This window comes from Pollicipes pollicipes, unplaced genomic scaffold (genome assembly GCF_011947565.3).
Source record: "Pollicipes pollicipes isolate AB1234 unplaced genomic scaffold, Ppol_2.1 Scaffold_2555;HRSCAF=2994_pilon_pilon_pilon, whole genome shotgun sequence".
NCBI lineage: Eukaryota > Metazoa > Arthropoda > Thecostraca > Pollicipedomorpha > Pollicipedidae > Pollicipes > Pollicipes pollicipes.
The window spans coordinates 43,455,758-43,483,738 of NW_023596136.1; the positions used below are offsets into that span (position 1 = coordinate 43,455,758).

General features: G+C 48.7%; 2 protein-coding genes across 2 annotated transcripts in view; both read left to right on the forward strand.

The window, feature by feature from the left end:
- Positions 1 to 17,818, forward strand: part of LOC119101599 (multidrug resistance-associated protein 5) — a gene marked incomplete in the record, with an annotated part of 31,140 nt that extends 13,322 nt beyond the window's left edge. Inside the window, 9 exon segments of the mRNA XM_037224951.1 lie at positions 1,689 to 1,972; positions 2,337 to 2,560; positions 3,638 to 3,815; positions 9,072 to 9,249; positions 9,503 to 9,591; positions 10,276 to 10,392; positions 12,821 to 12,971; positions 17,115 to 17,261; positions 17,556 to 17,818. Coding sequence (XP_037080846.1) covers positions 1,689 to 1,972; positions 2,337 to 2,560; positions 3,638 to 3,815; positions 9,072 to 9,249; positions 9,503 to 9,591; positions 10,276 to 10,392; positions 12,821 to 12,971; positions 17,115 to 17,261; positions 17,556 to 17,683 — 1,496 coding nt within the window.
- Positions 17,819 to 17,950: 132 nt separating this feature from the next.
- Positions 17,951 to 27,886, forward strand: LOC119101605 (putative uncharacterized protein YKR104W). The gene is given in 8 exon segments (XM_037224962.1): positions 17,951 to 18,020; positions 18,803 to 18,937; positions 19,354 to 19,628; positions 20,019 to 20,208; positions 24,450 to 24,609; positions 25,002 to 25,176; positions 25,178 to 25,360; positions 25,768 to 27,886. Coding segments are annotated over 8 exon segments (1,515 nt in total). The 3' UTR covers positions 26,095 to 27,886.
- The last annotated feature ends 95 nt before the right edge of the window (positions 27,887 to 27,981 follow it).

Consider the following 27,981-nt stretch of genomic DNA (forward strand, 5'->3'; position numbering starts at 1 on the left):
TGGAATTCAGACCGAGGCCAAACCAAGCAGCTTTCTCACCAGAGGACTTGCTTTATGAAGCATTTTTAATAGGTCAGGGGTAGTCACTGACCTAAAATGACCCCGATCAAAGTTGTGTTTTTAGAAACAACGCCCAGCGTTATCCTTTGTGCTTTTTTCAATAAAAATAAAACAATCTCGTAGTTTTACGTTCGCAGCGACATCTTTTAGCTTCCATATGAAATGTACACTAAAAACCAATTTCTTGGAGCGGGTATCAAGTATCAGGAGAATAGACGCCTACATGAGAGGGCTTGGAGACATTGCACATCGATCTAGGGTTTGGTCTGGTTTGACTTTATTTGACCTGAAGGCCGTGAAGAAGGGATCTGTCAAATTGACGCAAGTGAACTCACGTACAGGCCTATTTACTCATGAATTTGTTGGATCTAGCGATGCTAATTTTTTCGATTGCTGTGTGTCTGTTGACGCCCCACCCGAGTGCGTTGCATTCATGTTACCACTATTCAGGTGCGAATGGCTTATGTCTCCCAATATTTTTGCTAAAATGCTACAAAATTTGATGAAGTAGATACCATGCACTTCCCTGACTATTTTTTGCTGGTGATGGCTTATATGCTGTTCAAATCAAAAATGGAACTTCTGAACATTTTTGAACTAGTGTTTGACGAAACCAAGAGGGCGGTGTCCTTTTAAAGGACGTCGCCCTCTTTAGCCATTTGGGGAGATTGGGCTTGTCCCTAAGGCCCTTTGATCCTTAACAATACCCTGGGTTTGACTCCCGGTCATTTGCTGAAATTGATGCTCTGGGCATTGCCATAATCACGCGCAATTTGTAGGCTCATTTCCGTGCATTTTTGGAAAGCCCGGCTGGAGACCATCAAGTATTCTGAAGCATGCAAAACTAAGCCATATCAATTCCGGGCAAATCAGTGTGGTGCGCCACTCATTCACACAACTATAACCAGCTGAACACCAGTAATATGAAGCTTATCTCCAAAGTAATTGTCCGCTTGTTTCTTGTAATAACATCCTAACGAAATTCATTTTTACTTTCAAGGGACCCGCCAATGCTCTGGACATGGGGAAAAACACCGACAAATCCGTTCCTACATTCGCTGTTGGTACTGAAATGTCTACAATTACGCACTGGGATGTGTCTACAGTTAAAACAAAATACATTTCTTTCTTTCTGGAAGCATCCGAAAAGCGCCAAATGTAGTTTTACAATATATGCCAAAACATACACTCGTGCATGTGTGGAAATACAGCTAACACCACTGTACCCCTGGATGCCAATTTGTAAAAGTCGCCACAGGTCAAGACTCTGTCAATATTTTTTAAAACTCGAAAACTACGTGAACTACTACTACTACTTCAGAGGTTCCAATCAGCCCCCATTGCAGGAACAGAGAAGAATTAGTTTAAGTCACAGATGTGTCACTTCTTTTATCGTTACATTATGCTTACCACACGATGTACGCCTCGGGAGAGCCCACCGAAATGCATCTGTCGACCCTAACATGGACGTTAATCACCAAACTTCTCGCACTCCAGTATGTATTCACCCGTCCCCATGCACCCGCGCCACGGCTGCCTCAGAGCGCGAGGAGCGGTCTCGCTCCGCCAAGTCGCTGCCGCGGCTGATCTCGTCGCCACGGCTGATCTCGTCGCCGCGGCTGCCTCAGAGCGCGAGGAGCGGTCTCGCTCCGCCAAGTCGCTGCCGCGGCTGATCTCGTCGCCGCGGCTGCCGACCGCGCCTCAGGCGCCGCTGCTGAGCCGGCTGCGCGCCTTTAGCGAGCGGCGCCGCCGGCCAGCCAGCGCCGAGCTCAGCCTGGATGCCGACGCGGCCACGCAGACGGACGTGGTGCTGACCGGCGTCAACCTGAGCGTGCCGGCCGGCCGCCTGCTGGGGGTGGCCGGCTCGGTCGGCAGCGGCAAAACTTCACTGCTGGTCGCCATGACTGGCCAGGTGGGGGCAGCAGCGGGAGGAGGGACGGGGAAGGGGGTGTCTGGTGGCGACGGATTTCAGTTCGCTTCCACACCACGTGATTGTGACCTCGTCTAAGGCTTATTGAAAGATGGACAGCCGCTGGTGCCTCCTGTACGTGTGGAAGCTGTTGTATTCTACGGGTGTTAGTGGAAGTGGTTGGTATCGTAAAACTGGCGATTAAGCTGGCGCTTTGGATACGTCGAAGTTTTAGACGTACAGCGTTGCTCTCCACATGACTTGCAAAATGCTCTGATTCATTCAGGGTAGAAACTAGCCCAAACTATTAAGCAAGAAAGTCAGGGACCTGCAACGTGACCCGTTGACAACCGTGCCGTGGCCACAGCTCCGGGTACTGTGCGGCGACGTGCGACGGGCCGGCACCATGGCCGTGGTGCCGCAACGCGCCTGGATCTTCAGCGGCACACTGCGCGACAACATTCTGTTTGGCCGGCCGATGCTGCCCGATCTGTACCAGCGCACGCTGACCGTCTGCGCGCTGAGGCCAGACCTGGCACTCATGGAGCACGGCGACCTGTCCGAGATCGGAGATCGCGGCGTCAACCTCAGGTGAGTCGGCTGCGGCTGAGGTCAGTGGCAGGTCAGGGGCCAGAGTCCGGCCTGAGTCGGGTCTGTTTGTCAACCGCCGGTCAGTCAACCGCCAGGCAATTCTACGCAAATTCCGTGTCAATCAATCTCAGGACAGGAGAGCTTCAGCTCGTCGGGTCAGCCTTTGGTGGGGTCTGGTCAACTTCAGCTTATAGCGTCAACATTGTGTGAGGTGTGGTCAACCTCATGTAAGGTGGCTTCAGCTTCGGGTAAGGCATGGCGTTAGTCTTTGATCAAGTGCATTAACCCTATCAGTTGGGTGTCAAACTTTGGTTAGTTAACTGGATTTTTACAAGTGGCCTGTTCATACAGGCAGCATCCCGGGATGAAAAGCAGTGTCTAGCTAGGTTTAGCGATACCTTTCCCCCGTTTGGTTCTCATATTTAGCCGAACGTCGGCCTTTATTTTTGTTCCTCTCCCACCATTTCAACTTTTGTCTTCTGGTGGACATTGTTTTTCGGTCAAATGATTTCGTCAGTTCAGCAGAAGGACGAGACATGTTTGACATATACGTAAAACAGGGACGAGAGCCGGCCATCACACAGCTACTTCCCGCTGACGGCTAATATTGGGCATGCAACGGTGCGTGGTAATTAAAATCGGATATGGCTATCTTGTTTTGTGAGACACCCTTGTGACGCTGTTGGCAAAAATATTGCATTGGCCTGTTCGTGGTTTCCAATGTCGCAATACGAGTGGTTACATATCAGAATATTGTAACTCCAAGGCCGTCCACGCTTCAGATTTGCTGTAACGACCGCAATCACGATAAAGCCCGGCATCACGCAGTCTAGCTTCCGCGGCCCTGGAGGTCAGCCTGACATGACTGCACGCGGCTCTGGAGGCCAACCTGACGTTAGTGTACGTAGCGCTGGAGGACAGCCTGACGTGACAGCGCGCGGCCCTGGAGGCCAGTCTGACGTGATTGCACGGCCATGGAGGTCAGCCTGACGTGACTGCGCGGCCCTGGAGGTCAGCCTGACGTGACTGCACGGCCCTGAAGGCCAGCCTGATGTGACTGGGCGCGCCGCCCGGCAGTGGCGGTCAGAAGCAGCGAGTGAACCTGGCGCGCGCCGTGTACGCCGACGCCGACATCTACCTGATGGACGACCCGCTCAGTGCCGTCGACAGCTCCGTCGGGCAGCACATCTTCCACCAGTGCGTTCGCGGAGCGCTCCGCAACAAGACCGTCGTGCTCGTGTCACATGGGGTGCAGGTGAGACCCGGACGGGATGATGTCCCGCGGGGTGCAGGTGAGGGAGCGAGGCGCAGAGAGCGTGCGGGATGACGTCACACAGGGTGCACGTGGGACGATATGGTAGGAGATGCAGGCGGGATGGTGCGCACGCGGTACATGTGTGGGGGGGGGGGGGGGGCGGGATCGCACCTGCCGCGTGTTAGGTCGTTGGTGGACATGCGTGGCAAGAAGTGCGGGCGCGAGAGAAGTGATGGGTGCGGTAGAAGGTGTCCCGTGGGGCGTAAATGGGATCATCTTTATACATGGATCAGGTGAGACATGGACGAATACGGAGTGGATGGAGCAAGCAGTGTATTGGCCAAACTGAAACTCTGTCGTTAGTCTCATTGGGAACTGGTTTCTTTCAACAAAATGTGTCATTTTTCCCACAAGTCTTACATAATTCTTCTTTCCTTCTTCCTTGCCCCCCTCCCAACGCTCCACCCCACCCTCCGCTGCACCATACAACCTTTAGTTATAAACGATGTCGAAAAATTTGCGTTGTGTGTTCAAATCACTTACTTCGAAATGGTTGCTGTGTGTTCCCGAATTTGGCCACCCAGGCTAAGCCGGTGCCGTTAGGTTAACGTTTTAAAATTTCAACCAAACTTATTTGATATCGGTTGGATAATTTGTACTGATCTTCTCTCCAGACAGCATTGCGAAGGGGTTCATTTGCCGACAGCTCTTTGACACGATTGTACGGGTCAGGTTACCCGGTTTGTTCCGTTGCCAGCAGATCATTTATCGACACCCGATCAACAGTCAGACACCTGTGCGCGGGATAGGCTCGATCCCGTTTGACAAGTTGCTAGCAATCGTTCCTTCGACAGTGAGCCCTTCCTACAACACTGATCGGTCAGCGTCCCTGATCCTGTTGCAAGATTAGTATGACGCATGCAGAGGTAAAAATGACTTACGCCTCTCTCCCACAGAATGTAAGTGTTCTTAATTGTCTCCTTAACATGATTCGCAGCAAAAAAAAAACCGAAACCTTGATTGTGCAGTTTATTTATTTTTTTATTCAAGTGCATTCTACCTACAACAAACTTTTGGGGAACTAGACTACACTTCCGGCCTGTAAGTGAATGAGCCTATATTAATACCACGCAAGGAAGGGTTTCAAGGATTTCCTATTTATGCCACTGAAAAAGTGTGTTTGGCAGATTCCCTTGCCTTATATACACCACGTTCCAGTACTATATTAGTTACATGCCATAGGTGTCCATATTGTACAAAAAACGTACTAAATAATGCATTTTTGCATGAACCAGGACACCATGTAACCACACACAATGTGCCTTGCTTTTCATGGGACACCAACTCAGTCCACGTAGTGGAAATTACTTCATGAAGCAATCCATGAGCCTTCAAGGTGTGGCAAAGATGTAAGCTAGGTGTTAAGCTCAGAGTCAACCTAAATTTTGCACCAAGTGAGATAGTTGTTATGTCCAAAGTAAAGGTGTGGTATGGCATGCTCAAGCATGCGATCTGATGAACAATATTAGACCACTTGGCAACACACAAAATTTGCCAACGCTTGCACATAAAAGAACATTTCTGAAATTAGCACTTGAAGATACACTCTGATATACTAAGTATATATAAGATATACTTTGTATCTTCAAGTGCACTTGAAGATACAAAGCATACATTAAACGCTTTGTAATTTAAAACAGCTCTAGGTTTCTGGTATCATCTTTTTCTTATTGGCCAAACATGGCAAAAATGCCAAAGGAATGTATCAGCCAACCTGAGTCTTGCTCCAAAAGTAGCATCTTCTTGCTTTATCTGTGGCACTGCCTGTTGCGGAAGTCTGGTCCAAAATTGGAAACATCAAACAATTTACCACTGGACATCACATCATATTCACTGGACATCAAACAATTCAGCTTGATATGCTGGGTTTATATATAAAAGTTACATATACCAATCCTTAAATTGCAATGTCCTCCGGTACCGTCCGAACAAAAGATGATAAAATGTGGCCAGATTCCGCTGGCTTTCAAACATAAAACAAATGAAGTTTACATCCCCACACTGAGGCCTGATGCTGGGATTCTACTATCTGATGCGAATAGCAGTAAACTGAACATCGTCAAATGATGACAGAAAAAAGTTCAGTATCTGGATGTGTCCGGTTCCATGCCACATTCACAGTCATGCACACTACAAGCATTTTTTGACAGACACCTACGCAAAATTCGGTATGCCTAAAACACATGCCTCCACCAAGGTAGCTACCCAGCTGGTACTCATATTTCTCACATTCACACCATCCTCCATCGAATGCTACATCCAAACTAACCAGCACATGCCAGTTTCTCACAATCGTACCGGCTAAAACGCACCTGGACACCAAAAGATGGACAACAATCAATGTTGTAATGCCGCGTTTTAAGGCAAACCGTGCCACTCTGACAATAGTAAAGTTATGTACGATGATGACGGCTTCATGGTTCTTAGTCATTTTGTTTGCAAAATATCGATTTTCACCAATAAAAAAGGTATTTAAAACTATAGGCATGTATTAAACTTCTTGTTTCATCCCTTCGATAAACAGAGCTGACGCACAATCCCAGCATGATGCTATTATGAAGAAATATGGGGTTGATATGGTAAGTTTAGGCCCTACGTAAGCGTCACTTTTTGAAGCTGAGGAGGCTGCGCGGTTAGGATGAGGAGCATATTGAAACTGAACAAAACGGCTCTTCAAACAACTGTGAGCAGGGGTGTCAACTTTTGTAACTTGTTGGGAGAGCCGAACCGAAACCCTGACAACCTACCCCCCCCCCATTTTTTGTCGGATTTAGCTCACTTTATTTTGATTTAACGCAATATTCGCTTTAAATCCTTGTATAATCTACAAAAGTCTTTAATTTAAGCAGTGTAGAAGTCATGCATGGTTGAATCCATGGAACAGGCGCTGGACACACGCGTCTCTTCTGATCGGCACGTGAAGGTGCCCCTTTAGAGGCCACCTAGGGCGCCGACGGCGCTCTTCTATGGCGGTCATGGGAGGCGGCACGCATTTTTGTTGTTGAGGACTGGAGCGGAGCCATGAAGGACTTAGGCCATCTTCATACTCCAGATCTTTTGCTTTAACCTCGCAAACCATTGCGAGTCTTATGGTGCTAGGTATTTGAAGTTTATTGCATCATTCATCCGCTCAGCTGTTGTGGTTTGTATCTTGTGGCGAGAGCAGCCATGACTTTTTGTTATGAGAGTGGTACGAGGCGCCGCTACGCAGAGAGATCAACGAAAATAAACTTTGTGTTATGATCATCTTTTACCTACGTTTTTGTATTACTCCAGCCAAAAACATTCGAGGGCCAAGCCAACATGGGGGGGGGGGGGGCAGAGCCCTCACAAAAGAATACAAATCGACATCCGTGACTGGAAGGCTGTGAAGTGTGCCACAAATCGCCCATAAACTATTTCTGTAAACGGCGGTGTTGAAAAAGGTCTAGGCTTTTGAACCTTGTCTTGTTCTTTCAGTGTTGTGATGTGCGCAAGGTCATCGCGCTTGACTTTCTGTGACAAAAAAAAATTTGATAGGGCTTTGAACGGTGAGAGCGTTTCAACTCTTTTCATGATCGCCTCACGTCCATAGCCCACCATGCCTGTGAACGAGTGGACGCTTTTTACCCCTGTTCGTGCGTGCACAGACCAAACACGTTCAGATCAAGAGCTATTAGCAGATGCAAACATTGCACTGCGTATGATGCAAGCTGTAAGGCACTTAATCCGGGCGGAGTCCATTCCGCCAAAAATGCGTTACAAACTAACTCAGAACCTCCATCCGGTAGCATCCACAGAAAACTCATTTCCTGGGCTGTACTGAACGTTGTTGACATATCAGCTAATTCTGATGACCATTTACAAAAAAATTCACGATCCACCCACCTTTACTTTTTGCTGTCCGGCTTGTGTTGAGGCCATTCCTCCAGCCGTTCCGTCGTGGTGTTTCTCCTGCACGGTGTGGGTGGGAATTCACAGCAGAATGACACTGCTCAAGAATGAAATAAAATGTTTAACTTGTCTTGCCCGGAAACTATTGTGTCGTTCCCTGGTTAAGGCATGTTTCATAAATGTTGTTTCATTCACACTTTACGTTCATTTGTGCGATGTTGACACGCACTTAAAGGGAATTTTCCACACTTGAAGATACTGAAGGAAGTGTCACATATGATGAAATAAGCTCACTTATAACTATTGGTATACTTTTAACTGGAAAAGGCTGCTCTAGACAATACTGGGAGCCAGTTGACCGTTATGTCTGGAAAACGTTCTGACGAACGCCATTTATGAACAACTTGGGAAGTGTATATTATGGGCCTTGATCGCCGTATGACCAATGGAATGGCAGGATTTTGATCACGATATTATCGCGTCATGGATGCCTGGGTGGCATTGAAATAGTCTCCCTGAGTTAGTCTGCACATCCTTGTGGCCATGTAGCTAAAAAAACTAGAGGGGTTTAGGTCTTGGGAAGGACAGGGCTGTGGTCTGCACCGAATGCTCTTCATGATGACAATATCAGTTCAAAATCACACGCAAATGTTGAACACCCCGTTTAAATGATGCACTTTCTAAAGAAATTAGGATTTTAGACATTCTCGCCAGATTGGCGAATTTTGTAGGCTGATCGCACTTAGCGCCAAATCAAGAAAAAGTTTGCAACAACAATGACGGCTGTTTTGATACCAGACAGCGAATAACCTATTCTGTCACTGACGAAATCGCTGCTTTAGCTTAGCATTGTCTTAGCCCGCTTTTGCGGAGAGGTGTCCTTTGGTTCTAAAAATATGTGATTTTCTGAACCCGCACCATTTGAGTACACAACAGTACAATTGTATCGGAGACCTATCACGTGGAACACCAGTTATTTCGCATGCACACAGGCTTATGAGCGGGAAATCTTGGTTATTAACCGTTGTCAGCGTGTCGTGCTTAGATGTCTTTTGGCACACCGCTGTTTCTGGCCGACACAGTCTACTCAAGCTATATTCACCGACCTTAGCGGAACATTTTGCAGCGCAGGAACATATAGCGTAACGGGTAGCGTGTTCATCGTCATGTAACTGCACACCACATGTTAAGGCAAAATTATCAGCACTTCAGACGGCGCTGTCAGGGAGTGATTGGGTCCAGACAGCGTCCTGACCCCGATGGGGCGTGTGCGTCTGCGGCATTGCGTCCCCTCACATTGGCCCCTGCCGTGTCTTGTTCCAGTACCTGTCGCGGTGTGACGAGGTGCTGTTCATGAAGGACGGCCGGCTAGCGGAGCGGGGCTCGCACCAGCAGCTGATGGAGCTGGAGGGCGACTACTGCCAGCTGGTCAGCTGCGACGCCGCCAGTCAGCAGCAGCAGAAGCCGGCCGAACAGGCCCAGGACCCGGCAGGCGCCGACGGTATGCACAGTGACCAGCGTGTCAACAGCGGTGTGAACTGGAAACAGGGTATCGGCAGAGGGTGCTGACTGAGACTAGGCTGAGAGTAACGGAGGCTAGCGCGTGTGATGAGGGCGTCAGCGAAGGAAAGCCATGGCGAGGAGTTACCAGGGTAGGGATCTATGGCCGGAGCATCAACGGGAGTTTATCGATAATCTACCAGAAGGTGGCATCCTAAGAAAAGTACTACTCTGATGTTCTATTTTATTTTCAGAAACGGGAACACCTGGCGGGAAGTTCACATCAGACGAAGCGTACGGTTCTACCATGGGTATATTTAAGAACTTCGCCGTATATTATCAGGTATCATTGTGTATTGCATTTGTAGGTGGAACTTTTCGGTGCCTTTTATCCCACATGTTGCTGCCAACGTTGAGCTTTAATCACAGCAATATCACCCAAAATAATCTAAGGAAGCAAATTATCAATGCAACCTGTCTTTTCAGTTTCAAAACTAACTTGTATATACTTACAATCCGATAAAAAAGCTGTGACGAAGCTTTTGGATATGGAGCTAAATATCCCGGGCCAGTGTTCCAGAGGCTGGTGATACTTATCTGGCATAGACACCAGATGGCTGGTGTCTATGCCAGATAAGCTATTATTTGGGCGTGTTTAGTGCAGCCATATCCCTTTAAACACAGCGACCTGCGCGGTGTGTCGCTCGTGGTCTGCTACGCATTGACGAGGCGTTAACACCCGGTACCCCAGTCGACGCCCGTTTTGGCACTGCGCCTTGCGCGACATGCTGCCTGCGCCTTTGCAATATGCGTGGCAGGTGCTTGTCTGAGCATTAGAATGGGCATTATCATGCGGTCTTTGTCTGTTTCATCGCTGGCCCTATGATCACGAAGTAACACACGATGCTTGTTGTACCGTTAGCTGGACCTGTTTCAGCGCTGAGTTTACGCGCCGGCACCCGGTGCTCGTTGTAGCCTATTACAGCTTTAGCTGGACCTATTTCAGTGCCGACTACGTCCGTTTCAGTACTGCGGCGTGTGGGGCGTGCTGCTGATGACGTTTTGGATGGTGCTGTTCGCCTGTTGCCGCACCGGCAGCGGCCTCTATCTGCAGTACTGGATCGACGCCGGCGATGGACGCAAGGTAGGACGATATGGCAACGGTCAACGACTCTGAGCGTGCACGCACACAAACCAGCATAAAAACTATAGTACAGACGCCATTAACACTCTGGGACAAGCATATAACTAGCCCAGGTGTTTGCACAAAATATTAACGTGTGACCCCCTCTTAAGATAAAGTTTAACACGTGCCCAGATAGGCGTTAAATGTTAATTTTGCAAGCTAACTCTTGAACAGCGCGACATAGGGACTCTATGCTTTTCTTACAGGAGGCCATGCAGATCTGATCGTGTTGTGCAAATGATTTGAATACACATTTTAAGGTCACTGGCCCGCATCGGGTCAAAGTCAGAGAGGGCAGCTATGGAAGTGATCGACGAAATCATAAGACTTTGACGGTTTCATGGAACATGGTGCAGTTGAGATAATAATTAAAACTGATAGTATTGACCTTATGCCAGTTGTGAAGGTCAGGTTGACGGTATAACTGAACAATATTTTGGGTGGAAAAATTGTTTGTTGGGTAGTCTTAAGGTATCTTTTGCGTTTGTAAGGTAGTTGATCACATTATTTATCACATTACTTCGCATTATTGATCACGGAGACGTCAACAGATTGATCATATGGACCTTAGTGGAATCCAATGGAGGTCACTGACCCATAATGGTCTTGATGGGCATTTTCCTGTGAAGAACTTGCCGCCTTAAGCCATTGTTGACAATGCCTTTAACATAAATAGCATCACGATATCACAAGTTCTGTTTCATGTTGACCTGCTCAAGATCAGGTGAACCTACTGAAATCCCGAAGGCCGCTGTGAGACATAAAATGACCCTGTGTAATGTTGACGTGGGAAATATGGGCCTTCGGATCCTACTTTTTTTGGCAAAATGAGTTAAAATTTCTGAGGTCGCATTAACGATGTTCAAGGTAGCAGAACGCACTGGTTAATGAACTCTGTAGTGCCAACTTGAAATAATGAGTACCGTTCACAGAATCAGTATGTAAATTTACAACGTCGTTTAACCAATACCTCCGGGTATATGGAAGGGAATTTGTTCAACATGAAAACTTTCAACTTATATTGCCTGAGGAATATATTGCTTTGAAAAGACATCCAGGTTAAAGGTTATTGTGTGAAGACTTCTGAGAGCACTTCTGACGCTGATTTAGAGTTTAAACGTGGTTGATCACATCTAAAGTGAATGTCACCATATAAAGATCTTAAAAGACCAAAAACATTGCATGACTTCCGCCCTGACCAGCAAATTCGCTGTCTAAACATAAACTTGTGCAATGTCTCTTAATAATTTTCTTTCTTTCCCATACATCAACTAATTTTTTGCAGTCATGCTGACCTAGACGGTTTTGTAATGAAGCGCACAAAATGTGCAATAGGCCTTTGCTTATGAAAACATGTTTTAAAGACAGGCCGCTCCAGTGAAGCTAAAGCTTCAGTTCGTGGGATAAATCTAACTTCGCTTACGCTAAAAGTTTCACTGGTTGCAAATCATGGATGTGAATGATATTCAATCCGACATAGCGCAGTGGGCTCCGTCTTACAACAGGAAATTACATCATGTTGAGTCATATCCACTTTCATTCGACTGTCAAACCATTTGTACTCCAGATATGCCATCGGTCGTGCATTGGTACATTTGTAAATACCTCGCAAAACACGTGTTGCAATGTCTAACCGTGCACAGCTGAAAAGGTGACATAAATCACAATGCCTCATTCCTCGGAGAAAAACCAGGAGAATGTAAATATAATTGGGTAGATATTTTGGCAACATGCCCTTATAAAAAAATAACAGAAGTGAATATTATTCACTTCTCTTATTCACTTCTGCTATTGTTTCGATAAAGGCACGTTGCCGAAATATCAACCCAACTATACCTCCATTCTCCCGGTTTCTCTGCGGGAAATAAGGCTAATACTACTGTCTTATGTATCTGAATAATGTTCCTGGTTGATGCACAAAACAGAACAAAACAAAACAAAACAAAACACTTACGTAATTCACAATGCGTCCAGGCCCCGCAGTGCGTTCCGGTACTGCCTGGGACCTCACAATGCATCCAGGCCACTCAGTGTGTCTCGGTACTGTCTGGCACAACCTCACAATGCATTCAGACGCCGCAGTGTGTCTCGGTACTGTCTGGGACAACCTCACAATGCATCCAGGCCCCGCAGTGCGTCCCGGTACTGCCTGGGACAACCCCACAATGCATCCAGGCCCCGCGGTGTGTCCCGGTACTGTCTGGGACACCCTCACAAGGCATCCAGGCCCCGCGGTGTGTCCCGGTACTGTCTGGAACACCCTCACAATGCATCCAGGTCCCGCGTTGTGTCCCGGTGCACTCAGGGTCACCCTTACAATGCATCCAGGTCTCGCATTGTGAGCCGGTACAGTGAGCCACGCTCACCTTCATCCGTCTGTCCCCAGGAGGAACGTCTGCGTAACGTGACGCTGTACAACGTGACGTTCACCAAGGACGAGCTGACAGGAGCGATCAACGACAGCGCCAACGTGGACCTCTACACGGTCGGATACGCCGGCACCGTCCTGGCCCTCTTCGTGTTTGGATTTCTGAAAGGTCAGAGCACGCGGACTGAAGCCTGGCATCAGAGAAGTCGCTAGGCTGTTCAGCGCCCGGTATAACAGCTGCCTTCGCGAGAGGAGTTTCTGATGCATCTGACATTGGTCTATACCGCGGGCCAGTTGTTCCACACATAGCTGGCCAGCCATTGAAACGAATTTGAACAGGAAAATTTGAGAGCGTGCGCAACGTACCCCACTGAACGCCCGTCAAAAAATCCCACCTTGCTGCTCCAGGCTATCAGGCCGTCTCCAGCACAGGAAGAGTCCTGCTTCGTTGCTGGAGCTAGAGCCCTAGAGCTAGAGCAAAGTTAGATATCACGTAAAACCAAGGGTGACTAGTTTGTGGGTGGCCACAATGATTATAGCTTAACGGGAAAGTTTCATTTGTGTCCCGAGAGTAGCCAGCCTCAGAAACAAAAAAAAAACGATCAAATCAGAAATTGCCTTACTGAAAGATTGCTTTCACTGCGTGCATACACAATTCACACAAAACCAGCATCTTTGCAGTGTGAATGCTGTCCCGACTCGTTTTGGCGTAGAACCTCATGTCAGAAGCGGGAATCCATCCAACACACGACAAACGTGTTGGGGAAAATCACAGAGTTTTAACGTGTGCTCAGCATGTTGTCAGTTTGAGCCCATTATGCTTTTCGTGAAAACTTTGGGGAAGGTGCGGCGTAGCGCACCAGTCTTTTTAAAGCAGATCCATTGAATAGCATATCTTTAAACATGTATCTTGGTAAAAAAAAAACGTTAGGCTTATCTCTCATGGACGCAGATTTGTAGCAGGTCAAATTTAAGCCATGACTGTCAGCGAAGACAAAAGTCCTAGGAAGCTTTCAAAGTATGGTATTGAAAACAGCGAATGGGTTGGAAATTTGCCTCATTTCGTTTTGAATTTCTCCATTACATGGACGTCACCAGATTTTTCACTTGACTTCGTGAAGGCCACGGAAATCACCGAACTGAAGTAGCCTAGATAAACTTTGTCATGCAGAACATGCATATAGGGTGGTGTTGACGCTGATTTAAAATGAACATGTGAAAATAATATCGAGGGTTGTTTGTAATTTTCACGTTTTAAAGATCGGATCAGTTCTCTGACCTGATTTCTTCCCCAGTCATGATTTACCTAGAAAAATATAAAGGTTAAAGCTCATCACCTGCAAAAGTCAGCGGGCACTTGGAGCACGGATCCTGAGTAACATTTGTGCACTCATTTGACCGATGAGTCACGACGTAGATACCTTAAAACTTACACAACTGCATTCACATCGAGGTCTATTGACCTCGTAACTTTTGGTGTTATAACTACCTAGCTGTCTTAATTATTTATATATGAGTGGTAGAGGATCAAATTGTCTCTCAACCCCGCATGCGAGGGTTTCGTATATAGCCGTCAGGCACCCTACCATTTGCTCCGCGGTCCGCCTTCCGCGGCCATCTGTCAGTGGGCACTAAGGTGGTGCAGGGTAGCCACCGAATTTGTGGCACATCAATATTTATTTAATGTGATCGATAGAGATCGGCATCTGGAGCTAGAACGGGGTGGAGGGGGCAGAACGGCACACTCCTCGTCAGTTTGATAGCCGAACGTCATGGCTTGGTTTCGCGGAGTCGCTGCGAGCCTAGTTCTCAAGTCTTAAGTGGACGACTCATGTCTTATGGACGACTCAAGTCTTAAGCACTTGTTCGAACTCATACAATTCGTAGTTCAACAACGCGTAATTCAACGCATCACCTCGTGGTTCGAACTTGGCTTTGTGCACCGCAATAAAATAGTTGGCATTATCATGTATCACTTTCTGGAAATGTCCCGTCTCCCCCCCCCCCCCCCCCTCCACACGCCGTCTTCCACTTCCAACGTGGCGCGGTCTGCATCTCTCATATTCATTTTTTTTCCATGATGCCAGGAATAAACATGTCCACAAACACATACAGAGTGAGCTACACATTCACGCACGCAAGGATAATACAAAACGCATAACGCACGCAACAATATCATCACACTATGCATCGCAGGTTGTCAAATTATGTCATCAATTAGTTCAGTTCTAATGAAACTACTCAGTTTGTCATCCTTCCTTTATATACACCAAATAACCTTATAATGCCTAGCTGAAATAACCCTACTCCCTCCACATTTCGCAATGGCCATGAAAGACAACTTTGGACTACAAACTCGTAGAAGGCGCTCGCCAAAGAAATACACCCAATACGCCAGTTCCTATTCAAAATTGGCGCTGCACCTGAACGTGGTGCTAGCACGCACCAAACACAGGCCAGGCCAAATTGACCAAATTTTCAACTAATTGTTACTTGAAGAATGTTGTCAGGCACTCTTGTCTGAAATTGCTTCTGAAGTATTCTATATCTTATTCAAGCATTGACTCCCTGCGCACCAACATTGGTGGTGTCCATGACACAAATCCCGAGACTGCCTCCAAATTTATGGCGTGCATGCACTGCAATAATTGTCAGGCCTAGCTGGAGGCAAAACATGGATTTTGTAGTCAGGGGCTTATGCCGGACTGTTAGGCATAATTACCCACCGAACATGCTTGGGGCAGCCAGGACATCAGGGCAACAACGTACATCATAAATCCAAGCATTCAGTGTTTGGGGCAGTCACCATCAATATCAATGTGTGGAAGGTGTCACAAACGACTGGGAGTTGTCGTTGACACACTTGCAAAACTGGCTCGCACAGAAAGCTAAGTGCATATTGACGTGAACTGAGTTCGGCGCACTCAAACATGTGGTTCAGTGCAGCAATGTTTGGGAGGTTCTGACGTGGTGGATGGATTCTTTAGCGGAATGAGGCTTAGGTGGGCTTGTTGAAAAATTTAGCCCAACATACGTGGTTAGTTTTCACCAGATGAGCATCATGAACTTCATACGTATTGGACAATGAAGATTGATAGACTAGGAAAAGACGAAAGTTCCAGAAAATGTCTGCTCGTGATGATGATGATGAAAATTCTGGCTCTAGGGCTCATGTTCTACGTAAGAACTTGCCCATCCTCCTTCTTCCTTAATGGAAGTGTGTTAAAAAGCTACGCATGGAACTACTCTATCATTTGCAAGTTTAATACATGCCTTAAATTGTGGCATGGCACATGTACACGTACACCCCGAAAATCGTTTCATCCTGTTGGCCGAAGCCTCAGCAAAACTAGGGAAATCTCTTAAGCCACAAGTTTCTACGAAATACCCATAGCATTTTTAGGCAAAAAGTCTCTTGTGACTTCGGAACAAACATACGCAGTTAGAGCGTTTCTAACCATCCCGCTCTGATAAAGACGTCAAAGATATCCGACACAGCAGAGACCCAGGACGCTGTCTGGGGTCCTAGGCAGACACCGGACTTTGGGGCAAAGTCGTCTTGGATGTATCAATGGTCAGCTATCAGTAATGTGATTTGATATTTATCTTAGAAAAGTCCATCTTAGCGCCTAAAACCATCCATCCAAGAAACCCGAGCTCCTAAAGAGAACTCACCATACGGGACTTATTTGGTTAGATATTCCCTTTCCACGTACGATGACGTGTACGTTTATTATTGGTTCACATGACGTCATACCACGTCACCACTCTGCCTCTTGAGCTGAATCGTTTTCGGTTGAAGGCGAGAGGCTTATTTTGCGAGGCGAGTGTTGAATACTTCAAGACTCAGTGAAAACCAGACTGCTTATAGGTTCTAGTTGTACGTTTGGGCGCTGCTGTTTGGAGTGGGTGTTGAAGATGGCTGCGCAAGATACTTGAAAATAGAAGATTTGGTCTTATATTTACATTTGATTTACTCACGAAAGTGACTGGTATGAGCGAGATCGTTACTGCCCTAACAATCATCCCGGAGAATCAACCTGCGGGGCTGCTGGCCGGAAACTCCCAGATTTGAATTGTAGGCACCTGCAAATTTATTTCAATGTTGAAAGGAAAATATAGTGCATGGTAGTGAAGACGCGACAATCCCTGCATTAAAACCGCATGTGTGATTAAGAGCCGCCGTTCTAGGGCGATATCCTTCGGAGCTAAATCGATGCCGATGTCGCGAAGAAGAGACAACAGCCATGGCCATAGGCATGGCATACTTGCTTCGCCAGCTGACATTTCTGTCCGCCTGTCTCTTCGGCAGGCGGGAACTACACCCTCTGCGTGATGCGCGGTGCGAGACGGGTGCATGAACAGATGGTCTCCAGCCTGGTCCGCTGCAAGATGAGCTTCTTCGACAGCACGCCTATCGGCCGCATCCTGAACCGGCTCTCCAGGGACATTGACTGCGGTACGGGCGTCCAGGCCCCGCTCGCCTGCCCGAGGCACCATACGGCCATTTGAAGCCGGTGCTGCCCCCAGCTTTTGAGATGGGTTTTCCGAACCCATTTGAGTGAACATTTGTGGTTTGGGGCACTGGCTCTGTGCGTTTGGCGATGATCAGGTGATTGTTGGGACCATGGTTTTTCGGAGAGCCCTCGCGCTGTGAAAAGAAAATCAAATAGGCAACTTCTTGGGATGGCCAAACGAAGATTAATTGAGGTAGCTGAGCTTAACGGTTTTGATAAACGTTTGTGTGTTCCAGTGGATACCCGTATTCCGGACTTGTACGAGTTCTTGACCCAGCGGGGTATCGATCGTGCTGGTGCAGCTGATGGTGCCTATGCTGGCCTATCCGTACTACGCTCTGGTCGTCGCCGGTACCTTCGGTAAGGTACCAGTTGAGCCTGTATTCCCCATGCACTCTCACCAGAGATCTATCTGATCTCTCGTGAGACTATGCGAGCATCGGCTTTCAGGACACGATTCCTCGATGAGTAGTGTAGTAGTAGTAGTAGTAGTAGTAGTAGTAGCAGTAGTAGTAGTAGTAGTAGTAGTAGTGGTGTAATGTCGTGAGTGGAAGTAGTAGTAGTAGTAGAAGTAGTAGCGGTAGTGGTGCTATGTCGCTGTGAGTAGTAGTAGGAGTGTAATGTCGCTATTATGTCAAAGTCGCTCAGTGCTGCAACGCGCTCCATCCTTCTGGCGCGGGGTCAGATCCAGCTTTCGACAGGTTTGTGTAACTCCCAGGTGGTACATTTAATTGCGGTAAAGCTTTGCAAGGCAGCCAGGGTATCGCAAAGCAGGCTAGAGTTAATCACAGGGCCTCTGCAGCTTCAGCAGTCGTATAATTTCATTCAAACTTGCTGTAGTCTCATGATTTCCTTTTTCGTACATGGTATTTTCTTATCGATTTTGCCAAAAGTTGTGCACGAGGACCTCACTTTCAGACCAGCAAATGCTTATGGGGCTATTCAGGTTCCCCACGTGTCGCATTTCACCTAAGCTTCATCCTCAGCTAGCTGCTCCAACTGCCTCTTGACCGGTCCAAGGACCCTAAACGTGCGCACGTAAAAAAAATGGAGAAAAGGCCATTTAACACTTAAGCATTTCAACTTGCAAAGAGAAGCATCGTCCACAAAAATAAATGTTTGCACCTCTTCTGATCCTGGAGAAGACCCTCGGACCAATTTCACCAATTGGAGAGGTGACCACCCTTCGGTATCACGCCTCCTTCACTTCGTCTTTGGTTGCAGACACGGTTTCGGGTTTAGTATGGAAAAAGACGTGGACTTATTTGTGCGTTGGCATAAGCGATTTGCGCGGAAGAAATTCAGCGTTACTAGTTGGATTATTACACCACATTTTCTAGGTGTCAGAGAGTGTCAAACAATAATGATGCTCTACTGGCATGCGTATTATCTTAAACAATGGCTATCTGCCGTAATTCATTAGCCCTGAAGTGCCTGCCACCAGTATTTTTTACACCACCACGACCACCTGACCGGTCCCCAGTGTTGTACGGTATCCTGTGGCGTTGTCTGGTGACCGGTATCCGGAATACGAAGCACATCGAGAACGTGCTGCGGTCTCCGGTGCTCCACCATCTGACCTCCACGGTCGGCGGACTCTCCGTCATCCGCTCCTACGGCAAGGAGCGCATGATGGTCGAGAGGTAGGCCACGGCACAGCCCAACGGCATCACTTTGACCTCCTGATTGGAATAAGATAAATCCATAGCAACAGGTCTTGCTATAGTCTGTTCACCACCAGTGAAGAGTTTTGCTTCCCACATGATGAATGATCGGACATGTTTTAGACACCCTTAATATCGTTCGTTAAAAACCTAACTTTTGAACCAGTTGTTAGCCATGAAACCTTACTAAGCATTCTTCTTTCGGCAGTTCTCCGCGTTACAGATAACTCTCGTGTCGCCTAGGCTGGTATGCAGTGCTCCTGTGACCCCTGGGCCAACTGGACGCGGCGTCCACGGCCGTGTGCTCCGTCAGCCCTCCCAGCAGTCAAACAGCGCCGGGCCTTCTGTTGACTGGTGCTGTCCGGCGCAGGTTCGAGCACCTGCTGGATCAAGCACACCTCCTCCATCCTGGCGTTCCGCCTGGCCAACTCGTGGTTCTGCCTGCGCGCTGACGAGCTGGGCCTGGTGTTGCTCGCCACGATTGCCGCCGTGTTGCTGCTGGTGCCGGGCGCCTCGCCGGCCGAGGCTGGCCTCATGCTCAGTCTGGTGTACGACACGGTGGGCATCATGCCGTTTTTGGTGATGCTCTGTTCCGAGCTCTCCGCGTTGATGTCCGCCGTCGAACGCTGCTCGGAGTACTGCCAGGTGGGTGCACAGCGCAGTGTTCCAAGACATTTAGTGGAATACAAAATCATTATGCGCTTCTCGAGTTGAAATTAATTTTCTTTCCCATCTTAAAGGTAACAGGTGCCCTGTAGCACGCATACAGTTATTCAAACGTCATGAAAAAATCGAGTTAACAAATATAAACAACAGGCACCCAAGGCTCTCGGGGGCCAATGGATGGGTGGTGCTCCTGCCAAGGTCCCGTTTCACCCAAGAGCACACATTGGGAGCACGTTTGCAATGAGCAGGAATGGAGGCAACGAGTGCTTTCAGTGTTCAAATCCCAAGGGGTAGGGACTCGGTTTCTGCTCTGGTGGGCGGTGGCGTATCTGGCGTGAGAGTGAGTGGTCGTGTCCGGCTGCACTGCAGGGTCTGGAGTACGAGGCGCCGGCCGAGATGCCCAACAGTCTACTGCCCGCGCTGTGGCCCGAGTTCGGCTCAATCAGTCTGGATGGGGTCAGCCTGCGCTACCGCGCCGACCTGCCGCGCGTGCTGCACGACCTCAGCCTCACCATCCCGGCCGGCGAGAAGGTCGGCATTGTCGGCCGAACAGGTGCCGGTGAGTAGCCGAGCCCGAACCGTGCATCGAACGGTCTCTCAGCGTTCACGGCTTCTGCCTCACTGTACAACGGAGCACCGAGCAGTCTATAAAAACGTCCTGACTGAGCAGTCTCTGAGGACACTCGCTGACAGGATACCAGGCGGCTTCTGAGGACACTCGCTGACAGAACACCGGGCGGTCTCTGGGGCACTCGCTGACAGGGGACCGGGCAACCCCTGAATACGCTCGTCGACAGGACACCGGGCAGCCTCTGAGGACACTCGCCGACAGGACACCACACAGCCCCTGAGGACTGCAGGGGACCGGACAGCCTCTGAGGACACTCGCTGACGGGATACCAGGCAGCTTTTGAGGACACTCTCTGACAGGACACCGGACAGCCTCTGAGGACTGCAGGGGGCTGGGCAGTCTCTGAGGACACTCGCTGCCAGGGGACCGGACAGCCCCTGAGGACGCTCGCCGACAGGACACCGGACAGCCTCTGAGGACACTCGCTGATAGAACACCAAGCAGGCTCTAAAGGCACCCGCTGACAGGGGACTAGGCAGTCTGTGTGAACTCTGGTTGACGCGGGATCAAGTATTCCTTAAGGACATCGCACTGACGAACGACTGATTGGTATCTAGGACACCCCGTAGCCGTTCATTAAACCCGGTGTTTATCCGAGTTGGAATCGATTGGAGTTATCTTCTTATATATTAGTATATTGCACACTTTGAAGCAGCCTTCAGAAACAACTACAGTTTTCGGTAAACCGAAGATAGCTTTGTGAATTTTCCGTGTGCATGTCTTACGGTTCGGCTTAAGAATGTGTCATTTCATGACATGAAATAAGTTACAGTAGACTCTCCCGTTAAATGCTAGAGTACCAACATGATGACAACTACCTCAGAACACAGCGGCCAAGCAGGGAGATCATATGCGCAAAAACTGTGCAAGGACGTGAATTATCAAGAACCCCGGTAGTTCGCAGAAGTTGTGGGAACGATCCAATGGCAGTATTGTCACCTGGCTCCGTAGGGACAGCAACAACAATGTGAAAATAGCTCTTTTTAGACGTGGTTTTCATTGTAATTTTCCGCGTTACCAGTCTGTGGGCTTGTGTCACAACTGTTATGCATTGGTACTTTCCTGCCTGCCCATACTTGGGCCCAATCATAGTACGTTCACCGAAGAGCGGACGCCCGGGTCCGTGCACATCCGTTTCGTTGGACAGCACCTCCAAACTGTGTGACTTTTGAACAAGTTGTGTGTGGACACCCTTCGAGGTTCTCACCTCGACGAGACGCGCCATACCATTGTGACCGTCATACCTGCACGACATTATTCCTGTGGTTCAGCGCAGCCGGACTGGGGCTGCGATGGGTCCTCCAGGAACGGACATCTCGGGTTATTGGTCCTAATTAATCGCGTTGCGAGAGATCTCAGGACTCGTTTAAGCACTTGAGATATCGCCAGTCGCTGTTGAGAAGTCCTTGGGATGGAACAGTTTGTGTGCCTCCAGCACATTAGGCAGCCGAAATTTGTCACTCCACGCAGCGGGAAGTGGTTGCGCGTTAATGTAGTGGGGCTTTCACCATAGTCTCTTACAAAGGTCATGAATGTAAAACTGTGCGCACATTCAATTCGTGCAGAGCAGCTACACGCTCAGCCGTGCTGACTAAACTTCAGCCACTGACTTGCGCAGTGAGTCCTTTATGAAGCACATTAACTGTCCCTACCGACCACCCTACCATGGATGTTGCGAAACGATGAACCACCATTGTGGTTCATTGTGGTTGCACAGTTGGCGAACTGTGCAACACAAGTTCTGAAGTGGGTTTCCGTTCCTTTCATTATGACTGCATTGTTGGAAAAGGCGACGGATGCCATGCGTCTCCATGCTACAAACTGTCTAAACACGATCAGGAAGGAATCCAGCGTCTGTGATTCCATCAGTTCAACGTACACAGCTTGAACAACGCCCCAAGCAAAAATGCATATGCAGTTCATGGTCCGCAATGTCAGGGCAAAACACTGGATCAATCACATCTATCCTCATGACCGAGAGAGGCCCCGGCTTGGTAGCTACCAACGCAGGATGAGGACCTGTCAGTCCTCTTCCTGCCTTGGGCCTTCTTCATGATGGTGGGAAGCTCTAATCCACAAGGGCGTTCTGAGGTGTGAATTTTGGTTTTCATTCGAAAACGACCGTCGTCTCTTGCGAACGGATTTTGGTTACTCAGCTTGATATCCTTTAGCATAGGCCCCGTCTAAGACAAATACCTTTACTGTGCTACGGATATTCGATCTGTGCTAGTTGAAGCACATGCAGCTTTTGCTTCGGGTATTTTGTGATAGAGAAGCTCCGAGATTTTTTTAACTGAGCGCACGTTTTACTCAAACTGCTCGATCCAGACTATGATGCGTGCAGATTTCATAAAGCTACGCAAGCGAACGAGAGGAAGGAAATCTTTAGCGGGGAGCTCAAGGCAATCTGCCAGGCAGGTGTAACCCTCACATCTCCATCATTGCACTTACTGGTAGCTACGGCTTTCATGGAAAATGTCAGCCGCTCAGCCATTTCATGCGTGAATCTTTTGGAAGCTTTGCAAAGATCCGGAGAGTAATGAACATTCTGCACGTGTTGCGCTTCACTTACGAGACGTCTAGGCATTTGGGCATCAGGCAAACGTGAATCTGGGATGTTTCATAGGCTTGCTGCTCTCAGTGGATGAGCCGAGGGAACATGCAATAAGAATGTGAGGAACAAGGAGTATGTCATGCTTCGGCAATCTGGTCACACAAAGCTTATGAACTGTCTTGTAATTAGCAGCCGACAATACCAACCCAGCAATGACTTCCTTCGTCATACTATTTTATAAAAAAAACTCTTGATGACATGTGCTGTTCGAAATATCGGGCTGTCTTGCACTATCTGCAGCCACGATAAACTTATCCCAGAAAGTCGCTCGTTCCATTGCATCCCCCCGGAAGAAATCGGCAAATATTGCACTAGTAGGTGCATCGGACTTTTTTCTCAGGAGTCTTCACTAGACATGATCTCGCACGTTCCGACGACTTTCACAGAGAATCTTGAAGTTGAGCTGCACCCAACCAACCTCATTATGCAGTCGATGACTTCTCCAGCCTGTGTTGTATCTACGCCTAAATATGTGCTGTCAACCTTGCTTCTACCGTTCCCGTCCATGTTGTCTTCAACAGCCGCTTGGCTTTTATCTACAATGTCAATCATCTATCGCGTTACTGAATCGCCACTACATGTCCAGATTTGTGACTGAACCTTGGACTGAAAGATAAACGGTCATCAAGAGAGCGTCAACCGCTCACTGTGTTTTCGTAAGACAAGGGCGAGCCAACCTTCGGCAAAAATTGCTCGGTTCAATTCCCAGCGCTGAACTATCGAAAAGCTTACAACCTAACCACGATATCTTCTACGCTTAATAGTGACTGGTTAGTGATTGGTCAGTGATATTTAAGGTTTACCGGTTTTGACATCAAGCAGTTCGTTAAATCTTGTGTTTAAGCCAAGCTCGGATCGATTTCAACGATGATTATCTTTTGAATGTGTCAACACACTTAGGAGTTCTTATCAACAGTATTGTCGTTCGGCACACCAACGATCGCCTCTAAATTTGCTCTCAAATATTTCACTGATTCATCGCACAATTCAAAGCGCATGGAGATGCATCAAGTGCATTCCTGGACCGTTCCATGGTGCATACACGACCGCGCAGGTTTTGTTCAGGCTCATTTTACTAATAGAAAATCCTCGAATCGTCAATAGAAGCAGAAATTTTTGGCATACACAGCAATACTGCGATGTAACCTAACGATCTTTTTTGAATGTTCACTCCTTTGTACGACGTGTGAGAATGTATTTCCTGTCCTGATGATGATACCAAGAGTAACGAACCCCCCCCCCCCCCCCTGTATGGCATACTTGCATCGGTGATTGCAACTGCTATCTTTCACATTAGGCTCTAATTCAGGCTGGCCTTCTATTGCTTTTGAGCTGTTGATGTGGTAGAATGTATTGCGCGCAAAAGTAGGCTCATTTTAGGACAGTTGTGTTAATTGTCTCGTATTGCAGTGTTAAGGTACACATTATACTCTGTTCGTACGACCTGTAGCCATTCCTTGTGCAATACCCCCATGAACTGTATGATCCAGGCACTTTTCTCACGAGTCACGAGCCACATTATATGTCGGGCACTCGCTATGATTACGGGTTCCAGGCAAGTCCACCTTGATCTCGACCCTCTTGCGGCTGATGGACCTTGAGACGGGGCGCGTCATCATCGACAACGTCGACATCAGCAAGATCGGCCTCCGGCAGCTGCGCTCGCGGATAGCCGTGATCCCTCAGGACCCGGTGCTCTTCACCGGCACCATCCGGTAGGTGCAACAGCAGAGACGCAGAACTGCTGCTCGCGTGCAAGAAACGTGTCCCGCTATGGGTACTTGTGATGGAAGTCCTTCGCAATGCGACTTGCTCTTGCCGCTTCATTTCGATGTATCTTTTGCAAACAAGTACAGGAACAGACTGGAAAAAATCATTGTCCAACAAATACTGGTTGCCCGTGTGGCACCGATCTGTAGGCAAATTTCCTAGGGAGTAGCACCATCTTCGCTGGGATTCTCCCCCTACGCCATGTGCTTGTTGGACCGCCATACCCTCTGCCTGCACAAGACTTTACGCTGGGATTCTCCTACGCCATTTGCTTGTTGGGCTGCCATACCCTCGGCCTATACTTGACTATACATTCTATCTCGCCGTCAATCCACAGCCAGAATCTGGACCCGTTCGAGGCGCACGACGACGCGCGGCTCTGGCTGGTGCTGGAACGCGCCGGCCTCAAAGCCAAGGTGGCACGCCTGCCACTGCAGCTGATGACGCCGGTGACGTCCGACGGAGACAGCTTCAGCGTCGGCGAGAAACAGCTGGTGTGCCTGGGCCGCGCAGCTGCTCCGCCAGAACCGCATCCTGCTGCTGGATGAGGCCACCGCGTCCGTGGACGTGCAGACCGACTTCCTGATCCAGCGGACCATTCACGAGGACTTCCAGGACGCCACAGTGGTCACCATCGCGCACCGGCTCAACACAGTGCTCGGATATGGCACCATCGTGGTCATGGATGCCGGCAGGGTGAGTCAAGCGTCGTTAGACAGGGTTGGGGTTTGGCATCGGGTGGGATCAGGAGAGAACCAGCGATCAGTATCACGGTCAGGGTAAACGCTACATGGTCAGGTCACTGAGCAGGGTGCGGAAAAGGCTGGTGACAGCTTAGTATAGTATCACTGCGAGGTGTAGGGATTGGCGGACAGAAGCAGGCAACGGTTGACTAACAGAACAAGGAACGGTTCACGAACAGATCATAGGAGGATCACCGAACTTACGCGTGAGAAGGTTGCGGAGAACGGATAGGAAAGGGACGCGGGAAGGGCACATTGGAGATCCTGGTGAACCACCGGGTAATTTTGTTGGACTTCTAGGTGGAGTCGAAGGTTTTTTTGCGTTTCAAACTGGTTTTATGGCGTCCCAACGGGTTTCAGATCGCCGAGATGGGCCCTCCAGCGCAGCTGGCGGCCGAACCAAGGTCCCAGTTCCGCCAGATGCTGGAGCAGGCCGGCATCTCGTCCCTGGAGGCGCTGGAGCAACATTCTCTGCCGCCCCTGGCTGAGCAGGAGGCGTTCTCTGACGTGCCGTCCGTGACGTCACCTAGCCGCGTGCTCTTCAGCTTCAGCGGCGATTCGGCGGAGTTAGACGAGCTGGTCGACAAGGCTGGGACTGTGCCACCTGAGTTTGAGAGTGACGCCCTTATTGACAGGGCCGTGGTCACTGCAGGGCAAGAGCCAGAAGTTGAAATAACTCGGCTCTAACGACAGGCGCGCATGCGTATTGTCCAATAGGGGAACATAGCTACAGCACTGAGGCATTGGCCTGTAGACTGCGGTAGTCGAGTGGGTACAGTGGTCGGGACGCTGTTGAAGGTGCTACCTACGCCAGCACAAACACGGCCTGGCGCCAGCTGATGGTCGTTTCCGGCACTACGTAGCCCTGTACCCTGGTAGTTACTGGATTTACTATTCGTAAATTGTTGGAGTTTGATCATTATGAAACCGGTTAGGAACGTTCAACAAGGCCGCCCTACCGCCGAGTTAATGGCCGAATGGCGTCATTTGCGTCAAGTAGAGAACGTTGCGCATCGGTTTGCAAATCGTCTGTGCCTGTTCTTTTTTTGTTGTAAAGGTTGCATCAAGATACAATTATGGCCGCTTTTTAGTTCGTCCCTTGTGTCATGATTTGGGTTTATAATTGATACCAGTTTAGGCTGAACTTCTATGCTGATTCCATGAACTCTCCTTGCTGCCATCCATTGTGGGCGAATAAGGGCCGTTCATGGACAGCATTTGGTCTTTTATCCAGGTGCCATGTCTGTGCACCCTTTTACCTCATCATGGCTGCTGGGGCCGTACGCGACGCACCATGTTTTCTTTGACCTTAGTTCCAAACCATTTGCAAGGATATTTTAGGTGGAAGTGGTGCCTAGGCTGAACATCGTGTTTGCTCGCTATTAAATGGTTTTGAGGACGGGGCAAATCTCAGCTCTGCCATGTTTTTGTGTGCATAAAGCTGATCTTTTCTCGCCGATTGGCGACTTGTGTAAATATAGCAACTAGGGATAAGAAGTTTTGACGTTTCCTTACAGTAGGCCCTGTGTAACGTACCCGATCTAAGATAAATCGGCTCATGAAGCTCTTGTGTCTGTATTCATGGGAACACTACACGCACGCATGTGAACAGCGCGCAATGGAAGCTTAGAATACATGCGATGAATGTTTGTTATTAGAGGTGATGTTGGCTGCCAGCCAAAAGCGACTCCGACCCATCGGACGAGCTTCGCCACCGTATTCCGCCGAATCGATTCACAAACGAGACTGACCAGTGTGATGGACAATCTCAGGAAGCTGAATGTCTGGATTGTGGCTCTTGCCTCGCATGTCAAGGCTGTCCGCATTGACTCCTCTGTCGTATTTTGTCCCGTCCTCCCAGGGTAGGCGGAGCCGTTGGTTTAAGTTGGCAGCCTCATGTTCGCAGCACTGGATCTTTACTTCTTACTTTGCTGGAAGTTTTCAGGTGTAAACGGTGACAGATGTGATGAAAAAACATTTTTCGTCGCAGTTGTTCCGTGGAATCTTAGCTGTTTAATGTAGCGCATGTCCTTGTAAGTCCCTGCCACCCGCGTCCCGACGCCTGCCGTGCGGCCAGTGAAGTCCACAGTGTTCCAATGCCCCCGTTATCTTCCAGCCGCATGATACCTTGTCGCCTGCGGTGTGATCAGCAGACTCGAGGGACCAAATCGAGACCGCCCACCTAGTGTAGCTGTTCACGTCGCACCTGTGAGACGCAACGAGAGTGCTTCCCGTTTGGTGTGTCGTGGTCACATCTGTTCCAACGCTGTTTGCGCCCAGGCGCAATTGAGATGCTTTTGAAGATAAGCAGATGATCCGTGCCTGGCAATGTATGTATTAAATGTAGGTCTGTGGGGGGACTGCATATATCGTTTCGTATAAATATATGGTGTCAAGTTGAAGTACCGATGGTTTCTATGCGGGTGTGTATAATGATTTGCGAGATGCTAACATGCAATGCATACCAAACGTTCACATATTAAAGGCTGCAATATAGTGATGCACTTATCATGCGTATATGCTTTCTCTCACAATACGCTGACGAACGATACGAAACAGCAGGGATGTCAGTAT